The 24,679-nt window shown below is 41.5% G+C and overlaps 1 protein-coding gene across 1 annotated transcript; it reads right to left on the bottom strand.

Annotated features, from left to right (window-relative positions):
* Positions 1–2,225: 2,225 nt before the first annotated feature.
* On the bottom strand, positions 2,226–24,679 carry PGK1 (phosphoglycerate kinase 1). The gene is made up of 11 exons (XM_081847170.1): positions 24,500–24,679; positions 19,856–19,906; positions 18,337–18,492; positions 18,073–18,217; positions 13,759–13,862; positions 11,922–12,041; positions 8,977–9,091; positions 7,707–7,886; positions 7,297–7,474; positions 6,338–6,436; positions 2,226–2,699 (listed from the first exon to the last, which is right to left on the bottom strand). Exons 1-11 carry the CDS (start codon positions 24,562–24,564, stop codon positions 2,659–2,661), a joined length of 1,254 nt encoding a protein of 417 aa, XP_081703296.1. The 5' UTR covers positions 24,565–24,679; the 3' UTR covers positions 2,226–2,658.

A 24,679-nucleotide genomic window follows, 5' to 3' on the forward strand; every position in this document is an offset into this window, starting at 1 on the left:
CCTGCCCACCTAGCAGTTCAAAAGCACGCCAAAGTGCAATGAGATAAACAGGTACCACTCTGGCAGGAACTAAACGGTGTTTCCGTGCGCTGCTCTGGTTCACCAGAAGTGGCTTAGTCATGCTGGCCACATGAACTGGAAGCTGTCTGCGGACAAATGCCGGCTCCCTTCCCTCCAGAGATGAGTCAGATGAGTGCCACAACCCGAGTTGTCTGCGACTGGACCTAACGGTCAGGGGTAACTTTACCTTTTAAGTTTGCTGTGGGGCCAGAATCTTTTACTGTGATATGCTGGGACTTTATTTTAATCATATAATTGTAGAGTTGAAAGGGACTTCAAGGGATGAAATGCAGATATCTCAACAAAAGCATCCATGACAGATGGCCGTCCAACCTTGGCTTAAGACACTATCAAACAGCACTTATCGTCAGAAAGTTCTTCCCAATGTTTGGTCAAAATCTCCTTTCTTGTAATTTGAATCCATTGGTTTGGGTCCTACCCTCCAGAGCAAACAACCTTATTCCCTCTTCCATGTAGCAGCCAGCCCTTGAGATATCTGAATGTGGTTATCATCTCTTCTCAGTTTCTTCTCCAGGCTAAACATACCCAGCGCCCTCAACCATTCCTCATAAGGCTTGCTTTCCTGAACCTCTCCTCTGCACATGTTCCATCTTGTCAATATCCTTCTTAAACACCAGACTTAAATATTTATTTCTTAAATGGTCATACCCTGACCTGCACACAGTACTCTCGGTGTGATCTAACCAAGGTAGAATACAGTGGTACCTCGGATTAAGTACTTAATTCGTTCCGGAGGTCCGTTCTTAAACTGAAGCACCACTTTTAGCTAATGGGGCCTCCTGCTGCCGCTGCTGCACGATTTCTGTTCTCATCCTGAAGCAAAGTTCTTAACCCAAGGTACTATTTCTGTGTTAGCGGAGTCTGTAACCTGTAGCGTATGTAACCCGAGGTACCACTGTAGATCTATTTACTTCCCTTGATTGGGACACTGTTGAAGGTAGCATTAGCTTTTTTTGCTGCTGCATCCCATTCATGTTCAATTTGTGGTCTAGTAAGACCCCTAAATCCTTTTCACATGTACTACTGGTAAACAATGTGTTCCCCATCTTATATTTCTGCAGTTGGTTCTTCCTGCCTAAGTGAAGCACCTTACATCTGTCCCTACTGAAATTGTGTTAGTTTGCGTCCAGCTCTCAAACCTGCTAAGGTCATATTGAATCCAGATTCTGTCTTCAGTGGCATTTGCTACCCCTTCCAGTTTGGTGCCATCTGCAAATTGTATGAGCATCGCTTCATTACCTGCAATCTAAGTTGTTTATAAAAATGCTGAACACCAGGCCCAGGACAGAACCCTGCAGCATCCCACTTGTCCTTTTTTTCCAGGATGAGGAACCATTAGTGAACAATCTTTGGGTTTGGCCAGTTAACCAGCTACAAATTCACCTAAAAGTTAAGCTCATCCAGTCCACATTTTGTTACAACACCTGTTGGAAACCACCAGGATAACTTGACTTCAGGTCTTCTATCAAGGTCCAGCTTTTATTATTGCATTGGTATTTATTTTTGCCTCTCATTGATATATGATTATCTTATATACAGTGCTAATGCTCCTGCTCTCCCGTTCTGCTTTGGAGGAGGGGAATTATTTATGTAGACTTTATGTTCTGGTTTGCTCTCTATACAACTGAAAAACTAATAAAAATATATTTCTTCTAGTTCATCCCAGTCTAAAACAGAAAACTGTACCTATGTAATTCATTCAGACTCCAAACAGCAGACGTAAGAGTCCTTTTTAAATAGTTGCACCCAACCTGGTGCTCTCCTGATGTTTTAAGGTTTCAACTTCCCTCAGCCAAAGCCAGCACCTGCATCCAGCAAATATGTGGCAGCAGGATTTCTGCAGTCTCAAATATCTGGAGGGCACAAGCTGTCCTAGAAACGGGTCCAACCTGCAATTTCCCAGTACTAATAAGATCATCTTTTTTGGTTGTCTTTTATCTATCTGCCAGGCTTAAATAAACAAGTGCTAGATAATTTGCCTGTTGTTAACATACGTCCCCACCATGTCCTCCAAAGGGTAAGAAATATAAGCAAGACTATAGAAGTATACAAGAATAACCAGATGCACAAAACAGTGCGAAGATAATGTGCATGATAGCCCAGGGGTTGGGGGCGGGGGGAGAAGAAACACACTTTCAACTCTGTTTGCATCTCAAAACATTTATTTAGAAGCTAACATTGCAGTTGACATCTGTATTTTCCCTCCACCTTGTGGTACTGTGCAAAGGTGAGAAGTAGCAGTAGCTAAACAAGCTGTTGAGATTGAATAAAGAAACTTGCTTTGAGGTACTGACAACTAGTAGGGGAACTTGGCCTTGGTAAGAAGGCAAAAATATATAAATATATCCACTCTAAATATCACAAAAACCATTTAACACTAAATTCAGGTGGGGCAACAGTCAACATCAGGTAAACTGCAGACAAGAGCCATTTTAACGCTGCTGTAAATCTTCCAGGTTACTTTTATCTGACTCTGCTGCCAGTACGAATACAGAAGCGCTGCAGTGGTTGCTTTAAGGGCTGTGCACAGGAACATGTCGGGGGGAGCTCTTATTCATCCCACGCTCTCATCTACTGCTACACGTTGCTCAGAGCAGCCACACCAGGAAGAACTTTACCTGCACAGCGTAAGAGAGAAAAAGACATATAAAGATGATGCATCATGGAACATCTTTTAACACATTTATAAAGAATCTATAAAGGATGGTACATGGAAACAGGCTTTGGCTGACACTTTCATGACTGCCTTGTATCAGACAGGTGTCTTTGCTGTACTTTTTTTTGGCATCTGCTAAAAACATTCTTGTTTAGACAAGCCTGTCCAGATGCTCAGAAAGTTGATGTGTATTTTAACCTGTCTTCAGTCTATTATTTTAATGTGGAAGGTTTTAAATGGAAAAAAATTGTTGATAATTGTTTTTATTTTTTTGTACACAGCCTTCAGATTTTTGACCTTTTTTATAGTCAAGCGATATTTAAATTTTATGGCATAAAATATAGTTTATTTTTAATAATTTATTTTAGAGTCTCTGTACCCCACCTTTCCTTCAGATTCGAGACTTGCAGTGTGTGTGTGTGTGTGTGTGTGTGTGTGTGTGTGTGTGTGTGTGTGTTTTGGTGGTCAAGGAATCACACACCCCTGCACCTTTGGAAGCCTTAAGCAACATCACAGGAGTCTTCATAGGACCAAGGTGAAACTGCCAAGCTCCCTTGTTATTTTAGCTATCAATAGATATTTGCTATTATGTTGCTGAGATTATTTTCATGATGGTTGATTTTGGGACATATTTTTTGTGGTTGTAGATCTGCGCATGATTCTTTTTGTGAAAGGGCAGCATACAAATAATAGTATTATACATGACAGGGGGCCCAATGTCATTCTGCCCAGCCTCCGTCTCACTCTTGGGAATCCCCCCCCCCAGGCCACACACCTACACTCCTCTGCTTCACACCCTCCTTCAGAGTTTTTGCCTGACTTTAATGTATCTTTGAGCTCTGATAATGCAGTCTGTTTTCTTGGAAGGAGGATAGAAAGGTGTGTGTGTGTGTGTGTGTGTGTGTGTGTGTGTGTGTGTGTAGAGCAACTAGCCTAAGGCACGGAAGCAAAATTTCTATGAATATCTCCACCCAGTTTTGCCTCAGGTGCTGCCCATGATTTCCATGTGGCCCTTGGAAGGCTGTCCAGGAGAATGCAGCTCTTGAGCTGAACAAAAGACCCAGAACAAATACGAGTGTTTTTTTTAATGAAAAGGAAAAATACCCACACATTGAATTCTGCCCAGAAATTAACTGGTACCCAATAAAGGTTAACAGAGATGTTACATCTACAAAGCCTGAAACCCATCAGCAGTCTAATCCCCACATAGTTCAACAGGATTTACTTCTGAGTAAATGTGGTTAGGATCGTGCCATAATTCTGCCAACACTTTCACCTTTCTACTAAAATAGGTTTAAAAGCTTAATTGACAGGTGCTTTCACATAGAATCAGAAACAGTTCTTTTCAGAACAGCGGAGTAGTCCAGTGCCAGACTTCTCAGAGGTAAGCCTCTTTTAATTCAATTAAACATATTCCCAGATAAATATGCTTGGGGCTGCATCTTAAAACCCTAAGATTATTTTATTTTTTCTCTGAATTTCTGATACACATCTTGCACTGTGCAACTTAGTTAATATCAGTTTGCTGCTGGGGTATTAGTCAGGATTGTGAAAAACTTTAAATGCTGATCTGTATAGAAAGCACAGTCACAGTCCTGAAGGTGGACAGATAATAAAGTATTAAAATTGCCTCAAGTGCTGAAAGCTCTCCATGAGACCCTCTGAGTAAGCTTTTAAAGAGGCCTATTATCATTCTGGGGCAGGCTGGGGGTAAGAATGAGGCAGCAGTAGCCGGTCTAAAAGCCACTTAGTGAGATTTTGAGCAAGGCCTTTTGACAAACTCAGGTTACTGCTATCATTTATTGCCTTTCTATCCCCTCTGTCCTCCATGGTTCTCCTCCCTCTCCATTTTATCCTCACAACCACCCTGTGAGGTAGGTTAGACTCACTTTTATCTTATTTACAATGAATACAGACACACACAACTCCCTCTCCATGGTACATTGTGAAATTTGGCTTTCCAAATGGCCTTAAGTACTCTATTTACCTAAGTCTCCTCCAGATATACTGCACTGCTTTTTTTGTATTTGCAAAACCCATTATTTTTATTGTATTGCTTGATGTACTTCAATAAAAAATTATTTTTTAAATGAATTCTGCAATCTGTGACTTTTTATCCAATTCCTTTCTCCCCAGTCTGAAGCTGCCTAACAATTCTTCTACAGTTAAGGAAAAGGAGTTTGGTGCAATTTAAAACTCTGAAATTTAGTGCCACTTAGCAAAGCCTACATTTCCCAAAATGTCTTCCTTTGGTGTGTATACCATTGCAGATCTCCTTTTATTGGTCTGCATTTTTCCTTTCTCCACTACTTCCTAGGCAACAGAAACAAAGCCCTTTCAGAACATAACTTTTGGTAACAACAGCTGACGAGTCCAGTGCCGCCTCTTTCTTTTTTAGGGGGAAGGCACTAGGGTTTGGAAAATGTACATGTATTAAGAAACAGCTAATTACCAGAGGATGCTCCCAAGAGTCATTCATGAAACAACAGCACCCACAAAAAACTTCCATTGACAATGCTGATTGAACACTGAGTAAATCAACACGGGACAGTAATCCAGCTCAGTGGTGAACAATCTGCTTTGCATTGAAAAGGCCCCATGTTTGTTCCCCCAGTGGCATCTCCAGGTGGGGCTGGGATCTTGGGGAGCCACTGCCAGTGAGTGTAAACATTGCTAAGATGGATCAAGGGTCTGACTCAATATAAAGCAATTTTCTAAACTGTTTCTATTATACAGCTCTTTTAAAGAGCTGCAAATATGAGGGCAACTCTTTAGTCCTGGAATTGCAAGCCTGGTGAAAGAGTAGGCAATGAATTTGGTTAAGTGCATAAGCCTTTTTTTTTTGGCGGCGGAGGCGGGGGCACATAGTAAACATTAGTTTCACCCCTTTGTTTAGTCAAGGCATGTGGCCAGAAATTATGTCCTGGGTCTGGGTTTTATGGAGGCCTCAGTCCGAGCGCTTGAGAGATGTAGACCTTTTTCTGGTCACCATCATTATGCAAAACTGCAGCTGTCATGAAAATGGTCCCTATGTGGGGTCTGCTGGAACCATCACAGGCACCAGCTACTCTACTTGTCTTGCCCCACGTCCCTGCTCAAGAACCTTAGGAGGAGCTGCTCATCCTGCTCTCTCTTGCTTTCAAGTCTTTCACTGGGAATAATCTGCTGCCTTTTTGTCAGGAAAATGAATGTATCAATACTTTTGAAATATTAATATTTATTTTTATTGTATTGTATATGCATTTGTATTGTATTTGCATTATTTTATATTATTGTATTTGTATGCATCTGTTTATTCTTGAGAGCCTTTGGGCTGAAAGGGGAGGTTGGGTGGCCATCTGTCATGGATGCTTTAGCTGAGATTCCTGCATTGCAGGGGATTGGATTAGATGACTCTTGAGGTCCCTTCCAACTTTACAATTCTAAAGAAACAAACAGTAGTATAACATGACATTGATTTTCTTTAGCCACCTGGCCCTGGTCTTTGAAGAGTAATCATGTGTGTGGGTAGCTGTAAGCATGACTTAGGTACAAAAAAGCATACAAACAAAATTAATCCCCTGGACATCTTTAAGGAAGAGGGAGGAAAACACACACTACCTTCTAGGAGTTCCAAGCTGGCACCACCTCCAGTGCTAACATGACTAACTTTATCCTCGGTGTTCCATTTGGCACAGCATGTAGCAGTGTCTCCACCACCTGTTCAAGAAAACACAGTCAAGGAACCTGAAAATGGTTTTGGAAGCATAATTTGGAAGCTTAACTGCGAGGTCGCCTTACCCCATACACTGGCATGGTGATAGGTGCCACATAATACTTTTTGCATTTGTAAGAAACTGGTATTTTAGTGTGGCAGGACCTATACTTTGGAACTCCCTGCCTATAGACATCAGGCAGGAGCCATTGCCATACTCTTTTTGGCGCCTGCCAAAAATGCCAAGTTCACCTGTGGAACTTATGGGCAGGGCTGCTGCAATAAACAGGTGTGCAAGCCTTTGGGAGGCATAAAAGCAAGAGGGCATCAGAGGGAAGGAAAGAGGGACAGAGGCCAGAGCTGCCTGCAGCACCCCTGACTATCATTCAAGGCACCCCAGGGGCACACTGGCTGAAAACCACTGCACTAAAGGGATTGCTGGGGTGTGTGCTAAGAGGCAAGGGGGTCACTGGAGATTAAAATGACTATGAGACTTTGAAAGGCTGGTATCACTGGAGCAAGTTCATCAGTTAAATAGTTTTAGTTGGATTCTGAATAAATGCACAATTATTTGTTACTTTTTTGAATTCCATTGTTACTATCTTTGTTATTGGATTGTAGAATCTGCTTTTCTGAATAATGTTTAATCAGTTAGGGTAGGACAGGGGGTACTGGGGATGAGTTTGTGAAACCAAGGGGGCAGTGGCCCCAAAATGTTTGGGAACCACTGGCTTAAAAGCTCGGTCCCAGAGTATGACCATGCATAAGGCCCTTCTTATGAAGAGAAAATAAATAAATCAAGTATTCCAAAAGACTGAAAAACTATTCATTTGAACTGGAGAAGACAACGAATGGTGGCTCTTACCAATGATGGTGATGGTGCCTTTGGATGTAACTTCCACAACTTTATCCATCACAGCTTTAGTTCCTTTAGAAAACTTGTCCCACTCAAAGACACCAACTGGACCGTTCCATACAATCAGCTTGGCCCTGCCCACTGCTTCCACAAACAGCTTAACACTTTCAGGACCACAATCCAAACCCTAGAATCAAAAAGGGGAGGGTGGTAGCTGTTCAGCCATTGCACCAGAAAGATCAAACAAGTAGAAGAGCTCCTCAACCCACCCCCCCAACCTCTCCCCAGTCTTTAAACCAGAATTCTCCATGTGGGTCTCTTTGATGCTTTTGACTGCAGCTCCCATCAACCCTATGCTATCTGGAGATGATGGGAGCTGCAATCCAAAACATCTGCAGGAAATCAAGAGTTAAACCTACCATCCATCCATCAGGTATCCCAGAGGCCACAGTGGCTTCTCCAGTGTTAGCATTCTCATCAAATTTATCTGCAGTGACGAAGTCAACAGGCAAAGTGATGCGTACACCATTCTTCTCTGCTTTAGCCATCAGGTCCTTGACTATTTTTGATCCTTCTTCATCATACAGAGAGTTGCCAATCTGGAAGCAGAAGACAATGCACTATGTAGCTATCTACAGATGTTTGCGTAGACTGCTACAAAGCAAATCAGAATCTCGAAAGCAAGGTATTTTTTATTATTAAATCCAAGTAACATCAACAGATAATATGGGTATGTTAAAGAAACTGTAACTAACAGAGGACAGAGAATTAATGCAACCTCTTAACTGCTGCCAGGATTATTATTTGTCAGAAGGGGGTGGGGCGGGGGGAAAGATATCAAGAAAATCAACCCTGAGGAAATTGATAACTAAAACCTAGGACCTAGTACTATTATTATTTATTAAATTTGTATACTGACACCTGTAAATCTCAGGGTGGTTCACAACATAAAGCTACAACATGAAACCCACAAAATACTTTAAAAATATAAGAAAAAAAAACAAAAATCCCCCCTACCATAACACATTTATCTACTTACCTATTTATCTACTTGCACTTTTGACGTGCTTTAGAACTGCTAGGTTGGCAGGAGCAGGGACTGAACAATGGGAGCTTACCCCGTGGCGGGGATTCGAACCACCGACCTTCTGATTGGCAATTCCTAGACTCTGTGGTTTAACCCACAGCGCCACCCGCATCCCATAACTTTATTATGTTAAATATATATAAATAAGAAAACACCAGATAAACTACCTGAAGCTGCAGGAAAAACATTTTCAGCTTGTCCTCTGAGCGTTAAAGTTACAGCCAGAGATTTTACCAGCAGCCTAGCATGCCCCCAAATCCAATGTCCTGTTATACATGATTTACCGGTATTTTGCTGATGAATTTGCATCCAGATCTGTTTAGCAAATTTTAAGCCATAGAATGCAGTTCAAAAACTATTGTCAATTAAGATTGCACATATGGAACAGTCTTCCCCAAGCTTGTGTTCTCTGGAAGTTTCAAACTACAATTCCCATCAGCCTCAGCCATCACAGCCATATGATGCTGGGGCGGATGAGAGTTGCAGTCCACAACACATGGAAGACACCAGCTTGGGGAAAGGTTATAAAGAAACAGTCAAGGAAACATAATAAGCATCTTTATCACCCAAATTATATATAGCAGACACTGCAGGTTGCATACCTTCATGTTTTTGAGCACTTTAAGGAAGGTAAAAGCCATTCCACCACCGATAATCATCTCATTGACTTGATCCAGCAGGTTTTTGATCAGCTGAATCTTATCCTGAACTTTAGCACTGATGAACAGAGAGAGGTTAGGGGAAGAAGAAAAAAATGTGAGTTGATGCACCACTTTATTAGCAGGGTTGTAGACAAGCCTACTATTGCCAAGTTTCACTTGTTTTGTTATCAGTACCTAATACAGAAAAATAAATACAGAGAACAAATACATAATTATTGATCAACGAGGAAGTCACATGTATTGATACATATGCATGATAATCTAATAATTCTCTTAAAGCAAAAAAGGGGATAAAGTTACAACTGTTAGAAGCCCACTCTCCACCCCTGCCAGGGGAAAAATCGAGGTTTGGCTAATGATTTGAATGTGTATCTATAAACACTAGAACTACAGGAGGTATCCAACATTTATTAAGTATGTGGTATGGTTGGACTCTTGTTCCAACTTCTTCCACTGCATTGGATGTTACTAGGCTTTCATCTCATTTTACAGAAGCATGAAGCAATTTAACTCAAAGCGAAACAGGAAAAGTTGCAGCAAAGTGGGAAGGAAAATACCCAGGGTCTCCAAAGCTGGGCACTCTAGTGTGCTGCTCCCTCGCCCCCCCCCAAAAAACGGATTCTGAACAAGGCACTGTCTTGTTTTTATTGATTGTATGTAAGCCACTCTGGGAACCTTTTTGGCTGAAAATGCTCTAAATAGTTATTTCTAAAAGACATTATGCACTACAATCATACCTTGGTTTTCGAACAGAATGTGTTCCGAAAGTCTATTTGACTTCCGAAGCATTCAGAAACCAAGGCGCGGCTTCCTACTGGCTTCCAATTGTGCAGGTGTGTCGGAAACAACAGTGGAAGCTGCATTGGATGTTTGGCTTCCAAAAAAAGTTTGAAACCCGGAACACTCACTTCCAGGTTTCGATCGTTCAGGAGCCAAAACGCAAGAGTACCAAGCCGTTCAACAAGTACCAAGGTACAACTGTACTGGTAGCACTGGTTAATAGGAACACAGGAAATGATTAGCATGGATTCATTAATGTCAGAGTAGTCATATTCACTGGTCAATCTAGCAAAGTATACTCTCCAAGGACTGGCAGGAATTCTCCAGGATTTCAAACAGCGTTCTCTCTCAGCCCTACTTGGAGATGATAGGGAATAGACTGGACTTTTATTATGCAAAGCAAGTGCTCTATAAATTATTGAATTTATCACGCATCTTCTCACCAGCTGGTTTCATTTGACACCCACAATAATGGGCTGACCATATGTAGTGTCTACAATCCTACCTCTGTTCGACTTCCAAAATGTTCGGAAGCCAAGGCGTAGCTTCTGATTGGTTTCCGATTGTGCAGACATGCTGGAAACAATAGCGGAAGCCACACTGAATGTTCGGCTTCCAAAAAAACCCCCACTCACTTCCTGTTTTTGATCATTCGGGAGCCAGAACGTTTGATTCCCAAGGCGTTCAGGAGCCAAGGTACAACAGTACACACTGCAGTTTTTGGTAAGAGATTAAAACAGCACACCTACTGTTTTTAACATTATGAATTGAGTTGGCACATGTTTAAAACTGGTCATTCCCAGTCAGAACAGGGAAGGCTGGCCTTTGGAAACGCCACTGAGAAATTTAATGGACTTCTGGTAGCAGCAGCACAGCAAATGAACAGAGATAGGTCAAGTCAAGAGCTGCAAGGCTACTGTGTTCCCTATTATTCATGGTTGCATGCTTGCCCCCACAGGGGGGCCTTTACTCAGCGTCAAAAGCTTGCTTTGTTTTTGCAGGGAAGAAAGGAACAGAAAGATTTTGCCATCAAAGCAGCTCAGGTCTTTGTACTTTATCATACACATTTGAAAGCTGTAATTGGGGCAATCAGGAAGATTCAAAGCAGTGCACAATAAGAATGAAATCTTAATTGCAATGCAGTCCTTGAGATTTGCATGAGGATTATGATTTTGTATAACTACATTTGTGACAATCTGCATTCTTAAAAAAACAAAACCCTGAAAAATGCTTTTTAAAACCCCAATTTCATTTTTCTAAGCAAAGCCGGGGGGGGGGGAATATTCCAGACAAAAACAGCATTTTAGGCTTAACATATAGAATTCTGGCATCTGACCACATGTTCTGAGACTGTACATCTATATCTACATCATCAAACTATGCCTCTTGGAAGCTGTAGGAGCTGACATGTATCCAGCTACAGTTCCTCATAGTTGCATAACGACAGGCAGTGTCAATTTACACACAGCACTGCTGAATAAGGACTATGTTTGTACTTTAAACTTTGGTGGAAAGGTCAGCCACAGGCAGACACACAGACATGCTGATTTGGCCCATGACACAATATGCACTGACTGTACTCTACACTTTTATGTACTCTATTATGAACTGGTTTGAAAATACCTTATTTATAGCCACATCAGAGAAACTGACCCACCAACTTCAGGTTCTTGGAGGAGACGTGGGCCCATTTTTGTAGTTTAAAAACACATTCAGGCAAATCTTATCCAAATGTGATTTCATGTGGTGTAGTTTTTGATTACAATATATGAGTTTCTGATCTGCTGTGTCTTATCTTGGAATACTGCCATATTGCCTTTTTTGCACAAATTTCTTTTAATATTTTCTCCTTATCTTATACCTAATCATGCTCAAATGTTTTTTCTTACCACCATCACCCTTTGTTGGATTGTTGGGGGTACTTCAGGCTTGTTTGTTACACATTTAATAAAATTTTAAAATATTATTTTTTAAAAGAATTACTGAAATAGACATAGTGTTGAAAATATGGAAGGTAAAACTATTTGCACAGTAAACCAATTAGTTACAAGTTCACATAAAGGTAGAAGCAAACAACAATAAAGGCAAATATATTTTGTCCTTACCCTCCCAGGATTGCTAGGAAGGGTCGCTCTGGATTCTCTAGAGCTCTTGCAAAATACTCCAGTTCTTTCTTCATCAGGAAACCAGCAGCTTTGTGAGGCAGATTGACACCTACCATGGAACTGTTACATTGGAGAGAAAATATACAAATCAGCCAATAAAAATGAGTTCCACTGTTGTTTTTGATGCTATATGTATGGATGCTACAAAACCCTTCAAGTCCACAACTGTGCAAATATTTAGCAACAAATAAACAACTGTGTAAAAGGCATGTTACTTCAGAAGTCCACATAAAAAAATTGATTTGTTAACAAATAAAAGTGCAAACATAAAACACAAAGATACACCACAGAAGCCTTCTCCACCTGGTGAGCTCCATCACTATTGAGAATATAGGTTCTATATAGTCTTAAATGAGCCATGCATTTGCATATGCTGGTGGCACTGTGTGACCTCAGAAATTAAACCATGGCTTGTATCACAAAAATAGTTGAGCTCTTCCATCTAGATACTTTTAGGTTATGAGATAACAGAAGTCCAGATCTTTTTTCAAGATCTAACAGGCACATGACCTGCAGATTCTGTAAGGAACTGTTTTTTTAAAAAAAACATTTTCAATATGGAATACCTATTTTATGCTACTGGGTGAAATTCTGGGAAAAGGGAAGTGAAAAGATCCATCACCAGAGTTTTGCTTTGTTAAATGAAGGGTGGTTTTTAGAGGCTGCATGGCAAAACCTGAAAGTTATTTCTGCAATTTGACAAAGGATATAGATTTAAAACATTTGCATGACAGAAACACACTTCTCATACCTTGGCAAACTTAGTTTTCAAAACCAAATTAAGGATCCAAGGCCTATGGCGAGGGACGCGGGTGGCGCTGTGGGTAAAACCTCAGCGCCTAGGGCTTGCCGATCGCATGGTCGGCGGTTCGAATCCCCGCGGCGGGGTGAGCTCCCGTCTTTTGGTCCCAGCTCCTGCCCACCTAGCAGTTCGAAAGCATCCTTAAGTGCAAGTAGATAAATAGGTACCGCTTTATAGCGGGAAGGTAAATGGCATTTCCGTGTGCTGTGCTGGTTCAGGCTCGCCAGAGCAGCTTCGTCATGCTGGCCACGTGACCCGGAAGTGTCTCCGGACAGCGCCAGAGATGGGCGCACAACCCTAGAGTCGGACACAACTGGACCATACGGGCAGGGGTACCTTTACCTTTACCTAAGGCCTATGGCAGTCAAAATTTTCCATCCCACTGGGTGTCAATGTAATGCAGCTGCTTAGTAGAATATACAACTCAGCAGTCTGAGGAAAACTGAGCCCATATAAAGCTGTTTTCAGTGCATAAAGCAAACAATACTACACTGTTAATAAAGCAAATATCACTGTGTATTTCATAAAAGATCGAAAGGATTCTGTGATAATGGTGAGAATCCAAACCTAAAGTTCTGTGGAATGGGTGCTGTTACAGGTGCCACATAATTCTGTGTTTTAAGGTTCTGCTGTCGTAAGAAATTTACCTTTTAAGTGTGGCAAAACCTATATCCTGGTACTCCCTGCCTACTCATATCAGGCAGGTACCTTCGCTATACTCTTTCCAGCTCATCTTAACATTTTTGTTTAGGTGAGCCCATCTAGTCCTGCAGAAGTTACATGTGTTTCAATCTGTTTTTAGTTTATTATTTACCTGTTTTTACTGTCTTTTATTGATAATGTTAATGCGTTTTTCTTTGTAAAGCACTTTGAGGATTCATAACACTCAAGCAGCATGTGCGTTTTGTTAAAAGCCAGTCTCTGAAACAGACAGAAGCCCAGCCATGACAAAATAAAAGGCAGAGGCTTACATACCTGTGAGCTCTGTGTGCAGTTCCGAAAGCATCATTGATGTAAACATCTCCGAGTTTAGAAAGTGACACTCTGAAAGCATCAACCTTTGCTTGATCAGCCTTGATCTGGGAAGAGAAAGAGAATTAAAAACTCACCAGTTTTAGTTACTCTATCAATGGGCATTAGAAGCCACCAAATCACTGTTTAAATAGAATTGTTAAGAGCTTTTCCTGGGCAGGGTAGGGAACCTTTTCATCCAGTAATCACAACAGTTGATCTCCTGGTATAAGATTTAAATGCCTCTGAGCACACATGTAAACTCTCATCTTGACAGCAGTATTTAAAAAATGGAAAGTGAATGCAGTACATATGAAAAGTACAAAAAAATAAGGAAGACAGGTGGGTTTTAAGCTTCTTTAAAATGCCATCATCATTAAGCACTTCTTGTACAGGTTGTTTCATTTATTTTATGTAGCAAACTTTATACAGGTTGACTGCAATGAAACCTCAAAACAGTTCACTAGGAGAATGGGCCACATTTCTGTGCTGTTTCTGAACTATGTACAGCAGAACAGCTCGTCATATTGCTTCCACCACAAGGTGGTTCTCATTCAATGCAAAGATCAGAGCTCTTCTCTTTTCTGCGCTAGTGAAAGCCATTCTGGAAGGGGTGCAGATTCTACTCTGATAAATGTTCATTATAAAAAAATTAATAAAGGATGCCTCTGCCTCTTGAAAGAGCAAAAAAGTTTATTAATGAACCGGAATGAATGCACACAGTATATTTGCAACTTAAACAACAACAACAACACCACAATCACATTTTGAACTAGTCAAAGGCAAACAGACTCTGCCTGCTAACTCTCCCATTAAAAACGGGGCAAAGCTCTTAAAGTCTTATGTGACTCAGTATCTCAAGGACCACCTCTCTCCACATGAACCGATTTGGACCTTGCAATGATAATCTGAAGCCCTTTTTAGGTGCCCCCTCCAGAGGAGGTTCAGAGGGTGGCAACATGAGAACAGACCTTTTCAGTGGTGGCTCTGTGCTTGTGGGATGCTCTCCCTGAGACTTGTCCGGCACCATAACATAAAAGGTAAAGGGACCCCTGACCATTAGGTCCAGTCGTGACTGACTCTGGGGTTGCGGTGCTCATCTCGCTTTATTGGCCGAGGGAGCCGGCGTATAGCTTCCGGGTCATGCGGCCAACATGACTAAGCCGCTTCTGGTGAACCAGAGCAGCGCATGGAAACGCCGTTTACCTTCCCGCCGGAGTGGTACCTATTTATATACTTGCACTTTGATGTGCTTTTGAACTGCTAGCTTCACACAAAGAAAGTTTTTCTTTTCTGGCTTTTAATTAACTATAGCCTCCTTCAGAGAGTGGGATGTTTTAATCTTGCCTTTTAAAAATAGGATTGTCTTTTAGATTTTTCTTGGTTTTTTCTTTTATGCTGGTCTCAATGTAGGTACTATGCTTTTGAGTTATCTTGTTAAGCAACCAATTAGTTTAATAAATAAATAAGCAAGCTCTCTTCAGCCTTCTTGGCCGGCAACACACTGAGAAGCAGTGTGGTGTAGTGGTTAGACTAGGAACTGGGATACCTGGGTTCAAATCCCTACTAGGCCTAGCGTACCTCACAGCATTGTTGCAGGGATTAAATGAGCTCCTTGGAGAAAAAGGTGGGATATAAATGAAATAAATAATTAAATATCTATCTAGTACGGTTTTGGCTGAGTTGTGCAGTTCAACCTGACAAAGCCTCTGCTCATATGGCAGTGGAGGTAGGGATCTTAAAAATAATCCTGTCTCAAGACTCGGAAGCAGCAGGAAACACTGCCAACTAACAGTTGCTTATAGGCAGTACAGATCTGTAGCATTCCTCTAACCCTGAGGAGGGAAAAAATCTATTATTATTATTGGTTTAAACTAATACAATCAATTGCTGCTTCATCTCCTCAGCTGATCAGCTTTATGTACTTAGTTTAACTGCCTCTACTACAGCCATTGGCAGCTAGCAGAATAGGAAGTATGTGCAATCCATTCTCCTTTAGCTCCTGATTAAGTCACCAGCACAGCACATAGGCGCAATGCATCTTAAGTGTTTGCTGCAGCATTTCTAAGGCATCTACCGTTTATTCAGCTCAGGCTTGTTGAGGCAGCCACCTTTCCTGTTGCTTCTCCAAGGTAACATACTAAAGCTGGCAAACAATGAGAAACAAGCCATACTTAAAATGCACAACAAGAGCAAATACTTAGCTTTTCTGTAATTTAAGATGGACATCCTCTCAAAAGATGAACTGTACCCAAATGGGCAATTCCAAATATTCTACATTCACTGAGGATTGTTCCTCCCGATAAGTAGTTCTATAACTTATTTTATGCTGTTCACAACACAATCTTTTTTCTTAATATTGGCAGCATAGAAAATTTTGCAAGTAAATAATTACATTTCAGTGATATAGGCAATACTATCCCAATATTTCAAGAATAGAAGAGAGGTAGACAACAAAAAGGGAAGCCAGGGTCTTAAGAAAAAAATGGGACCATGGGAACAAGTGTTAAAAGTGTAAATGCAAGGTAACTTGACAGTTACTTTCGACTGGAGATGAGGACGAAAGGATTGTGCCAAGAGGCTGAAGCTGGAATCTCTAAATTCAAGCTCTTCATCTTGAGAAGTTAATTTGCATGTGCTTTTATAGCACAGTGTGGTGTTCTGTATCAACCTAAAAAAGGACACTGTACTATATATCACTGTGGCTGCATCGAAAGGGAGCCAAGACTCAAGTCTTAATAGGGTCAGAGGTGCTAAGAAAAGAAACCAAATGGTCATGGCGACCTTCATTAAAATGTCAAGAGGTATGGATACCCAAGCGGCTGCCCAAGCAGAGTGTGGCACCTGGATTCAAAGGTTTTGCCAGTCCCAGTTAACAGGGTTCAAACAGCCTATGAACAAATCACAGCATTAACTGAGCGGAGAAGGGAAACATGCTTCTCACATGCTCTTGCTGAAGATATTTCCTGCAAAAACATACCCTTAAACCTGTGTTTCCCAAACCATTTCAGACCGCCAACCCTATGGTTCCAGTAACTCCCCACCCTAACCTATAAAAAGCAGTACTCAAAATAGTGGTTTGCACAACCCACTAAGGAAGACAATCACCCAGTAACATTCAAAACGGTAACAATTAATTGCAGATGTATTCAAAATCCAATTAAAATTATTTAGTGTAGTTAATTCAAATTGATGATCTTGATCCAGTGATACTAGTTTTTTCAAAGTCTGATAGTCATTTACACCTCCAGCAGTCCACTGCCTATTAGCACCCCCACCCCAAGTACCATCCACTTTGGGTAAAAGGTAAAGGTAAAGGGACCCCTGACCATTAGGTCCAGTCGTGGCAGACTCTGGGGTTGCGGCGCTCATCTCGCTTTATTGGCCAAGGGAGCCAGCGTACAGCTTCTGGGTCATGTGGCCAGCATGACTAAGCCGCTTCTGGTAAACCAGAGCAGCGCACGGAAATGTAGTTTACCTTCCCGCTGGAGCAGTACCTATTTATCTACTTGCACTTTGACGTGCTTTTGAACTGCTAGGTTGGCAGGAGCAGGGACTGAGCAACAGGAGCTCACCCCATTGCGGGGATTTGAATCGCCGACCTTCTGATGGGCAAGTCCTAGGCTCTGTGGTTTAACCCACAGTGCCACCCGCTTTGGGTACCACAGCCTTAAACAGTGATTTTAGTTATTTAGCCAGCATTCTTCCTTCATTCTCTGGGCACAAGATGGTTAATCAGCACTCATGCACTGCTCTATACTTATATGCATATCATCAATCTCCTGTGAATTATTTACATATCAGGCTTAAATGCTCAGCTGAGCATCTCTTCATGCTAGTTGCTCCGAGTTGTCTTTGTAACCATATCAAGGAAAAGGGTTACAGATAATAGATAATAGATTGCTTGTGTGGGGGCAACTCCAAGCGGGTGGTTGGTATACATATGCTTTGGTGTATACATGTCACCCCCTGAACATAACCCCTGCATAAAATGAATGATACCTATATTGGTGCAAATAAAACCATATATCCCAAAGACACCACAGTCACTGCTGGCCTTCATTCCAATAAAATTGAACCTTGGAGAATCACCTAGAACCCCTGGATTCTCTCACCACTTGGGAGATTGGGGTGGCATGTATCAATTTCTAACTCTAACGCCATCTGAGAGCATGAACTATTAGTAACTTTGTGGAAACATCTACATGAGAGTGGCACAATTTAAGCACCCAGAAGTGATGCAGTAGAGAAAGCAGAACACAAGACAAGATGTCTCACCTTGTTCCCTGAAGCGTCCTTTCCCTTCCCTTCCTCTTCTACATGGAATCGGAGGTTTTCCAGAAGAATGACTGAGCCAGTTGCAGGATTAGCGCAAGCAGCTTCCACCTCTGCACCCACGCACTCATTCAGGAACATGACATCCCTGGAGACAATTCCCAGATAAATGTATAGCCTCAGTTTACCAATTATAAGAACGCTTCACAACAAATTATCATTCAAAGCACCTCTTTCTAGTCAGTCTGTAATGTCATTGTGCCATACCTGCTTAGCAAAGCTTTGAGCTCTGCTGCTACTGGTTTCAAGGAGTATTTGTCGGGCATAGGAACCCCATCAGGCCGGCCCAGGTGACTCATCAGCACCACAGATTTGGCTCCATTGTCTAAGCAATGCTTGATGCTTGGGACAGCTGCCTTGATTCTGCAACAAAAATAGAAGAAGAGAAGGTTCCCACAGCAGTTCCTGCGGCATCTAAGCTACATCAACAGATCATGGTTTTAAAGGAGAGATTATGCACATCAGCTACAGAATCAAGGGTTATTAGAATCAGGAAGTAATAGATCCCATTAACCTCTTCATTCCTACCTCACCAAGGTAGAAATATTCTCCCTCATCAGCTGCTATACCACACTAACTGTTCCCTACAATACAAACTGCCTTGGTCACTATCACTTTACCATGTGTGGGACTGTAACAAATGTTTCACTAGTCCTGTTAAAGATGGATCAGTTTGATACCATTAAAATCTTTGCAGCCATTAACTTGCTTGGTGCACAGACTATCCGTTTGGTGCAATAACTACTCAAAATGCAGAAAGGCTGAATATGCAAGTCGAAATAATATATAGCCCCTTTTGGGTGGTTGTGTTAAAAAGAAAAGGCTGTGGCAATGCCTAGTTAGCTGCTCTGGAATGAATGTTCTGCAGTGGATAAGTCTTTTTTATCCTCATTCTCAATAAAATAATTTCTAATCCTGTTTTAAAATATCTATCCAGAGAAAAAGAGGCACATCCAACAGTTACAGAGGTCAGGAGGGCTTCTTGCTACTGGAACCACAGCTTGCAAGAGGGGACCTGCTTCAAGGGAGACAGGTCACAAAGCTCCTAAGTACAGATCCTGCCTCAAGTTTTTCTCCCTGTTTGGCCCTGTCTTGCCCCTTTCTTTCCTCCCAGCCAACAGAAGTCAAAACAATACACCAGCAGTGGTCAAATTCAAAAAGGTGTGCGGAGAGGCCTCTCCTCCTAAAGTACAATGCAAGTGTGAGCTGCTAGGAGACCAATGGTCTTGAACACACCTCTCCTGCTCAAGCCCCCTCAAGCCTAGCACAGCATTAGCAGGAAACATGAAGCTGGTATGATGAGCTGCCTTTAATCAGAAGCTATCTTGATATCAACTTTGACTAGCAGTAGATTCAAATAGAAAGCTGCCTTATACAAAGCCAGCCAAATGGTACATCTAATTCAGTATTGTCTATGCTAACTAGCAGCAACTCTCCAGGATTGTAGGAAGGGAGTCTCTCCCAACCCCACTTGGAGATACTGTTCAGACGGTATGCTCTACCACTGAGCCATGGCCCTAAATCTAGCTTGGCAGGACAGAATGAGCCCAAGACATGTTTCACATCATCAGTACCTCAGTATCTTACCTGGAAATGCCAGGGCATCAGTCCTGAAACCTCATAGGAGTAAATTACTTTTTTCTTTTACTGAGTCACAGTCTACTAGAATCACTAAGCAAGGAATGACTAAGCATATGTCCTACTTGAAATTTGCGGGGACTCTTACCTTTGGTTGTTGGTTATTTTGTTGTCCTTCATTGGAACATTGAAGTCAACCCTAAAAAAAGGGACAGAAATGTTTCAGTGCAAGTAGTTGTTCACACAAACACCATTAATTACTGGACGCTGTTGTTAATGTCGCAAAACAGGCAAGATACTCAAAAAGGAGCTGCAGCAAAAGTTGCACTTGGGTGGGGTGAGTGCAGAAGGACAGCTGTCATAGTATTACTGTACTACTCCCTTCCCCTGCTGTGTTGGTTGGTACAGCACTCAAAGGCTCTCAAATCCATGCAACCTCCCTTCTCTATACCAGGAATATAAATTTCAAAACCAGGGGGCAGTGGTGGAGCAAAGAGACCATGCGAAGGGAAAAGCCTAACTGTGCTGAATCACTTTAGGTAAAACTGTTGCAAAAAAGGAGAAAGCTTGCAAAAGGGTTTTGCAAGAGCTGTCCTGTTTCAGAGGCTGCTTGAGTGAATTAATCCACTTGGGCCAGCATGGCATAATCATCAGTGTGTCTGACTAGGACCTAGGAGACCAGGGCTCAAGTCTCCACTTCGCCATGAAACTCACTATGTGAGCTTGGGCCAGTCACTCAATCTCAGTCTAATTCACATTGCGGGATTGTTTTGGGGATAAAATGAGGGGGAGAACCATGTACACAACAAAGAGCTCCTTGGAAAGAAAGGAAATTTTGCAAATGAGTAAATCATGCTGAGACAGCTTCAACACTCATGAACAAGGCTATATAAGCCAGATATATTTCCTGCTGGAGGCTTCTGCCACTGTTCAACCTCTAGGCAGGCAAAAGTTTAGAAATTCATTACTATGCGAATTAGAACACCAGAATGTTGTTGGGCCCCAAGTTCCATCAACTCCAGTCAGCACGGCCAATGATGATGAAGGCTGCAGTCCAACAATACCTGTGGGTATGTCACAGGTTGGCCACCCCTGGCCTAAAATAAAAGTGACCAGTTATGAATATCTAAGTTATCAAAAGTATTAACAGAGATGCCCTTGACTAGAAAGCAAAGGTTGAATTCAAAGAGTAAGGCAGTGAATAGGAGAAAAATGTTCTAATACCCATTCCATAACCAGGAAGGGTAGGGGTTTGAGAGGCACAAAAGCCACCTAGACACAATATGAGTTTTACAGGCAAGGTAAACACAGAGTGCAATCATCTTCAATATCTGTTATAATTCCTTATTTTCCTTCACAAACTGCTTTAGCTATACTGTTGTAAAATAATAATGATCCAGGAAGGATGCAGCATATACTGCATCTGAAGTACTTGCAGATCAAAGACCACCACCAGAGGCTTGGCTGTGACTAAAGCAATGGACTTTTATACAGAAAATCTAGGATCAAGTCACTTCTCAAGCTTGTATGATTTCCTTGGGTCAACCACTGTTTCTCTCTCCAACTTAAATACTCTGGGATGTTGCAATTACCATTTAATTATTTATTTATTTAACTACTGCCCCACTTTTGTGTAAACTACTATTTTAAGTGCTGTATACAATCTCCCTGATCACAGATGCTTGGCAATTCTAGCAAAATATTATAAAATAAAACTTATATTAAAAAAGATAATTCTAACAAAACTTTAGGGCTCTCATCATCTGGGATGTCAAAAACAAGCACATAACATTTAGGAAGCATTTGTCTCAAGCATTTAGCAACCACGTACAAGGTTTGGGTTTTATAAGAGGCCTGCTTGATTCAGCCAGCACTGTACAAAAACGTAGATTCAATAGCAAACGGTGCTTCCAGAAACACTCATCTCACATGCCTACGCAGGGAGATTACTCAGCAAAGGCCCGCATGATGTAGCCTGCCCAACACAGAAGAGCAGGAAGAGCCTCAGAAGCCATTTCTACAAAGAATGCTGTGCCCCAAAGCTGAAGGAGACAGGAAGTCTCGTTGCATAATATACCAACTGGCAGAACAGAACACATTACGATTAACAGGACTAGATTTTGTTTTAAGCAATTAACACAGGAAAAGGTAGTGCCAGGAAACATGCTGACTCTACTCAATGTAAGATTTTTAGAATAACATTCCCCAAGTTTCAAAGGCACAAAAGAAATGCAGGAGCAAATCATTTCTTTTCTAGGCTTCTCCATAAATAACATGCTTTGGTATGTAACATTCTGCTATCATTAAGTTAGATGGTAAATGTGGAGGACAGATGGGAGAACTGGACTGATGGCCACAGCATATAATGGGTAAGCTTTTATTATGTATTGTATGTTTTTATTTTGTATTTATATGCTGTGGACTGCCCTGATATCTTTGGATGAAGGGTGGCATGCAAATTGAATAAATAAAAAGCTCCATGCTTTTGATGCTCTAGTCATCCAGCTATAAATCAGGCGGCAATTTATTGCACAACACTGAACCAATGGAGATAATGATAAAAGCCAGAGTTTCCCTGCCTGAACTTTGCACCTATATAGTTGTATCCATTGGCCTGCATAAACACAAACAGGCCACTGGACATCTCTACTCAGGGTATCAAGTAGGAGACCCTGCTCACCAATCTCCTTAGTTTGTGTGCAGCACAAGTGTCTTCACAGTGAATAAAGGTGGAGTCAGTGATCAGACTGCAAGCTGGCAACTATTACCATAATGGAAGATGCTTAGAAAAGCAGGGTATGAATGAAAAAGTGCCCATGACATTAAGGTCACTTGGTAATGCAAGTCTTTGGGATAGACGTATAAAAAATGTAGAAAAGTGAAAGTGTTCCACTGAAAGTTTCACAAAAGTTTAAGAGAGAAACTGTCAATATCTTCAAGGAAGAAACTGAAATATGAATAACAAAATGAAATGCCTTTGCTAAACCTCAATGACCTTGAAAAAAAATAATACTGGAGACTTTTATAATACACATATACAAGGTTTGGAGACAAAAAACTCACACACATGTGGTATGAGCAGCAAACTATTTCGTAACAAATTTTTCATGGCAGTTTAAACTCTTTCTGAGGCTTAGAACTCAATACCTGAAATTAAAGTACTTCCCCCCAGTTCAAAATTCTGGTTTGACTGACTTCTGCTTATAATAAGGTAGTACTACAAAGTTTAGATGCAACTGATTTTCCCTCTTCTAATTTTGATTATGCTCTGTAGGCATATAATTCCTTAGCTTGGATTTTAGACTCCAGCCCCCACCTATGATCTCTTGCCAGGCTTGGAATAGTTTGGCATTTACAACCTTCCCTGTCAATCAAATGCTGGACTAAATGAAAAGCCCTCTTTAATATTAGTTGAAATAAACAGCTTAATTAAAGCACATTTCTGGAATTATAATATACTATGCATGAAAATATAGTTCTATGCAGTTTGCAACACCCAAAGGGATGCTGAAATAAAAATTAAGATCTTGCTTCGAAGTTGTCCTTCGTTTAATTGACTATAAGAGAGCTCAGTATTACTTCTGGATAACGGAACCACCTACAACTCCTTTCCTGTGCCTGATAGGAATCACTGCAATTCTCAGTCTTATTGCTGAGGGCGTGATTGAAATTAGTGACACAAGCCACAGAAGCCAACAAGCTATGAATAAAATATGCACCTGCAAGTGGAAAAAGGTTAACTATGTGCATCCTGTATTAGCAACTTGTATAGTGATTTGTACTTTGATTATTAAGCACTGTTAGTATAAGTTAATACTTTCCTTTTATAAGTCCTACAAAACAAAATCACAGTCCAGTTCTCCCAGATTTGGAATCAAACAGCATAATCTTGTCCCCACTGTGTTCAATTATTTATAAGTAACCATGTTCAGAATACACAGCATAAGATGTGTAACATCTCAATTAAAACAGAAACTAGAGTTTTTATGGTTTTCTGTTCCTGTGGCTTTATGGTTAGCACCTAAAGGACAGCGCTTTACTACTTTTCTATACTGTAATGGGTTTGTGCTAATCATTCCACAATACTGCTCCTTCCCACGTAGGTAACTATGGGCCTTAAGGCTATTTTGACCCCAAAGTAGATATATGCCATTGCAAATGGGGGGGAACTGATATGCCATGTAAATATTCTGTGATGGCTGAAAAGTTCAGCAGCAGATGCAAGTCACTGTGTTGTAGTGTTTGAAGTGTTGCACTAGGTAGGCCCTCTGGCAGGCCAGAGTTGAACTCCCTGCTCAGCCATAAAGATCACTGGGTGACCTTGAGCCAGTCGCTGCCTCTCGGCCTAACCTACCTCGCAGGGGTGTTGGGGGGATAAAATGAGATTAGAGAAAACTACCTAGATCTCTTCGGAGGGGCCTGGGGAAGGTGGGATATAAATACAACTGTTTGTTTCTCCCCCTAACATTATCTGCTTCGCCAGTACTTAATTGAAAGCCTCAGTGAACGTTACCATAAAAAAACCCTCAACCCATAACGGTTTATGTTCATTTACGTTCTAATTCTTACATCACTTGCTTTGCCACTACTTAACTGAAAACCTCAATACACATTGCACATATATAAATGCGAACAGGTAAGCCAACCTCTCCCCCCCCCTCAGCCAAACCCTCTTGAAGATGCATTGCTTTTCCTTCCGCTCCCACCAGCCCACCACCCCAGGCTACCCAGTTTTGCACCCAGCCCTGCGGTGCAGGCCTACGACGAAAAAGAAGCAGCGAAAGCAGCTCACCGCATGACCACGCGCTTGCCCTTCACGTCCACTTTGTCCAGGGTGAGCTTGTTGGAGAGAGACATTTTCGCAGCAGGAGCAAACAAACTGCAACCTCTTCCTCGTTCACCGGCAGCAAGAGAAAGAGGCGGAGGGAGGACGAGCTAGCGCTGTGGCGACCGGAGCGCGTCGACTGGAGCC

Source organism: Podarcis erhardii (assembly GCF_964252035.2).
Source record: "Podarcis erhardii genome assembly, chromosome: Z".
Lineage (NCBI taxonomy): Eukaryota > Metazoa > Chordata > Lepidosauria > Squamata > Lacertidae > Podarcis > Podarcis erhardii.

Excerpts from the sequence above, each read along its gene's own strand:
- PGK1 (XM_081847170.1), bottom strand. The coding sequence starts at position 24,564 with ATGTCTCTCTCCAACAAGCTCACCCTGGACAAAGTGGACGTGAAGGGC. Across the intron at positions 12,042-13,758 it reads ACTGCACACAGAGCTCACAG|TTCCATGGTAGGTGTCAATC; the intron begins GTATGTAAGCCT and ends CCAATGTAACAG. Across the intron at positions 7,475-7,706 it reads GGATACCTGATGGATGGATG|GGTTTGGATTGTGGTCCTGA; the intron begins GTAGGTTTAACT and ends TTTTGATTCTAG.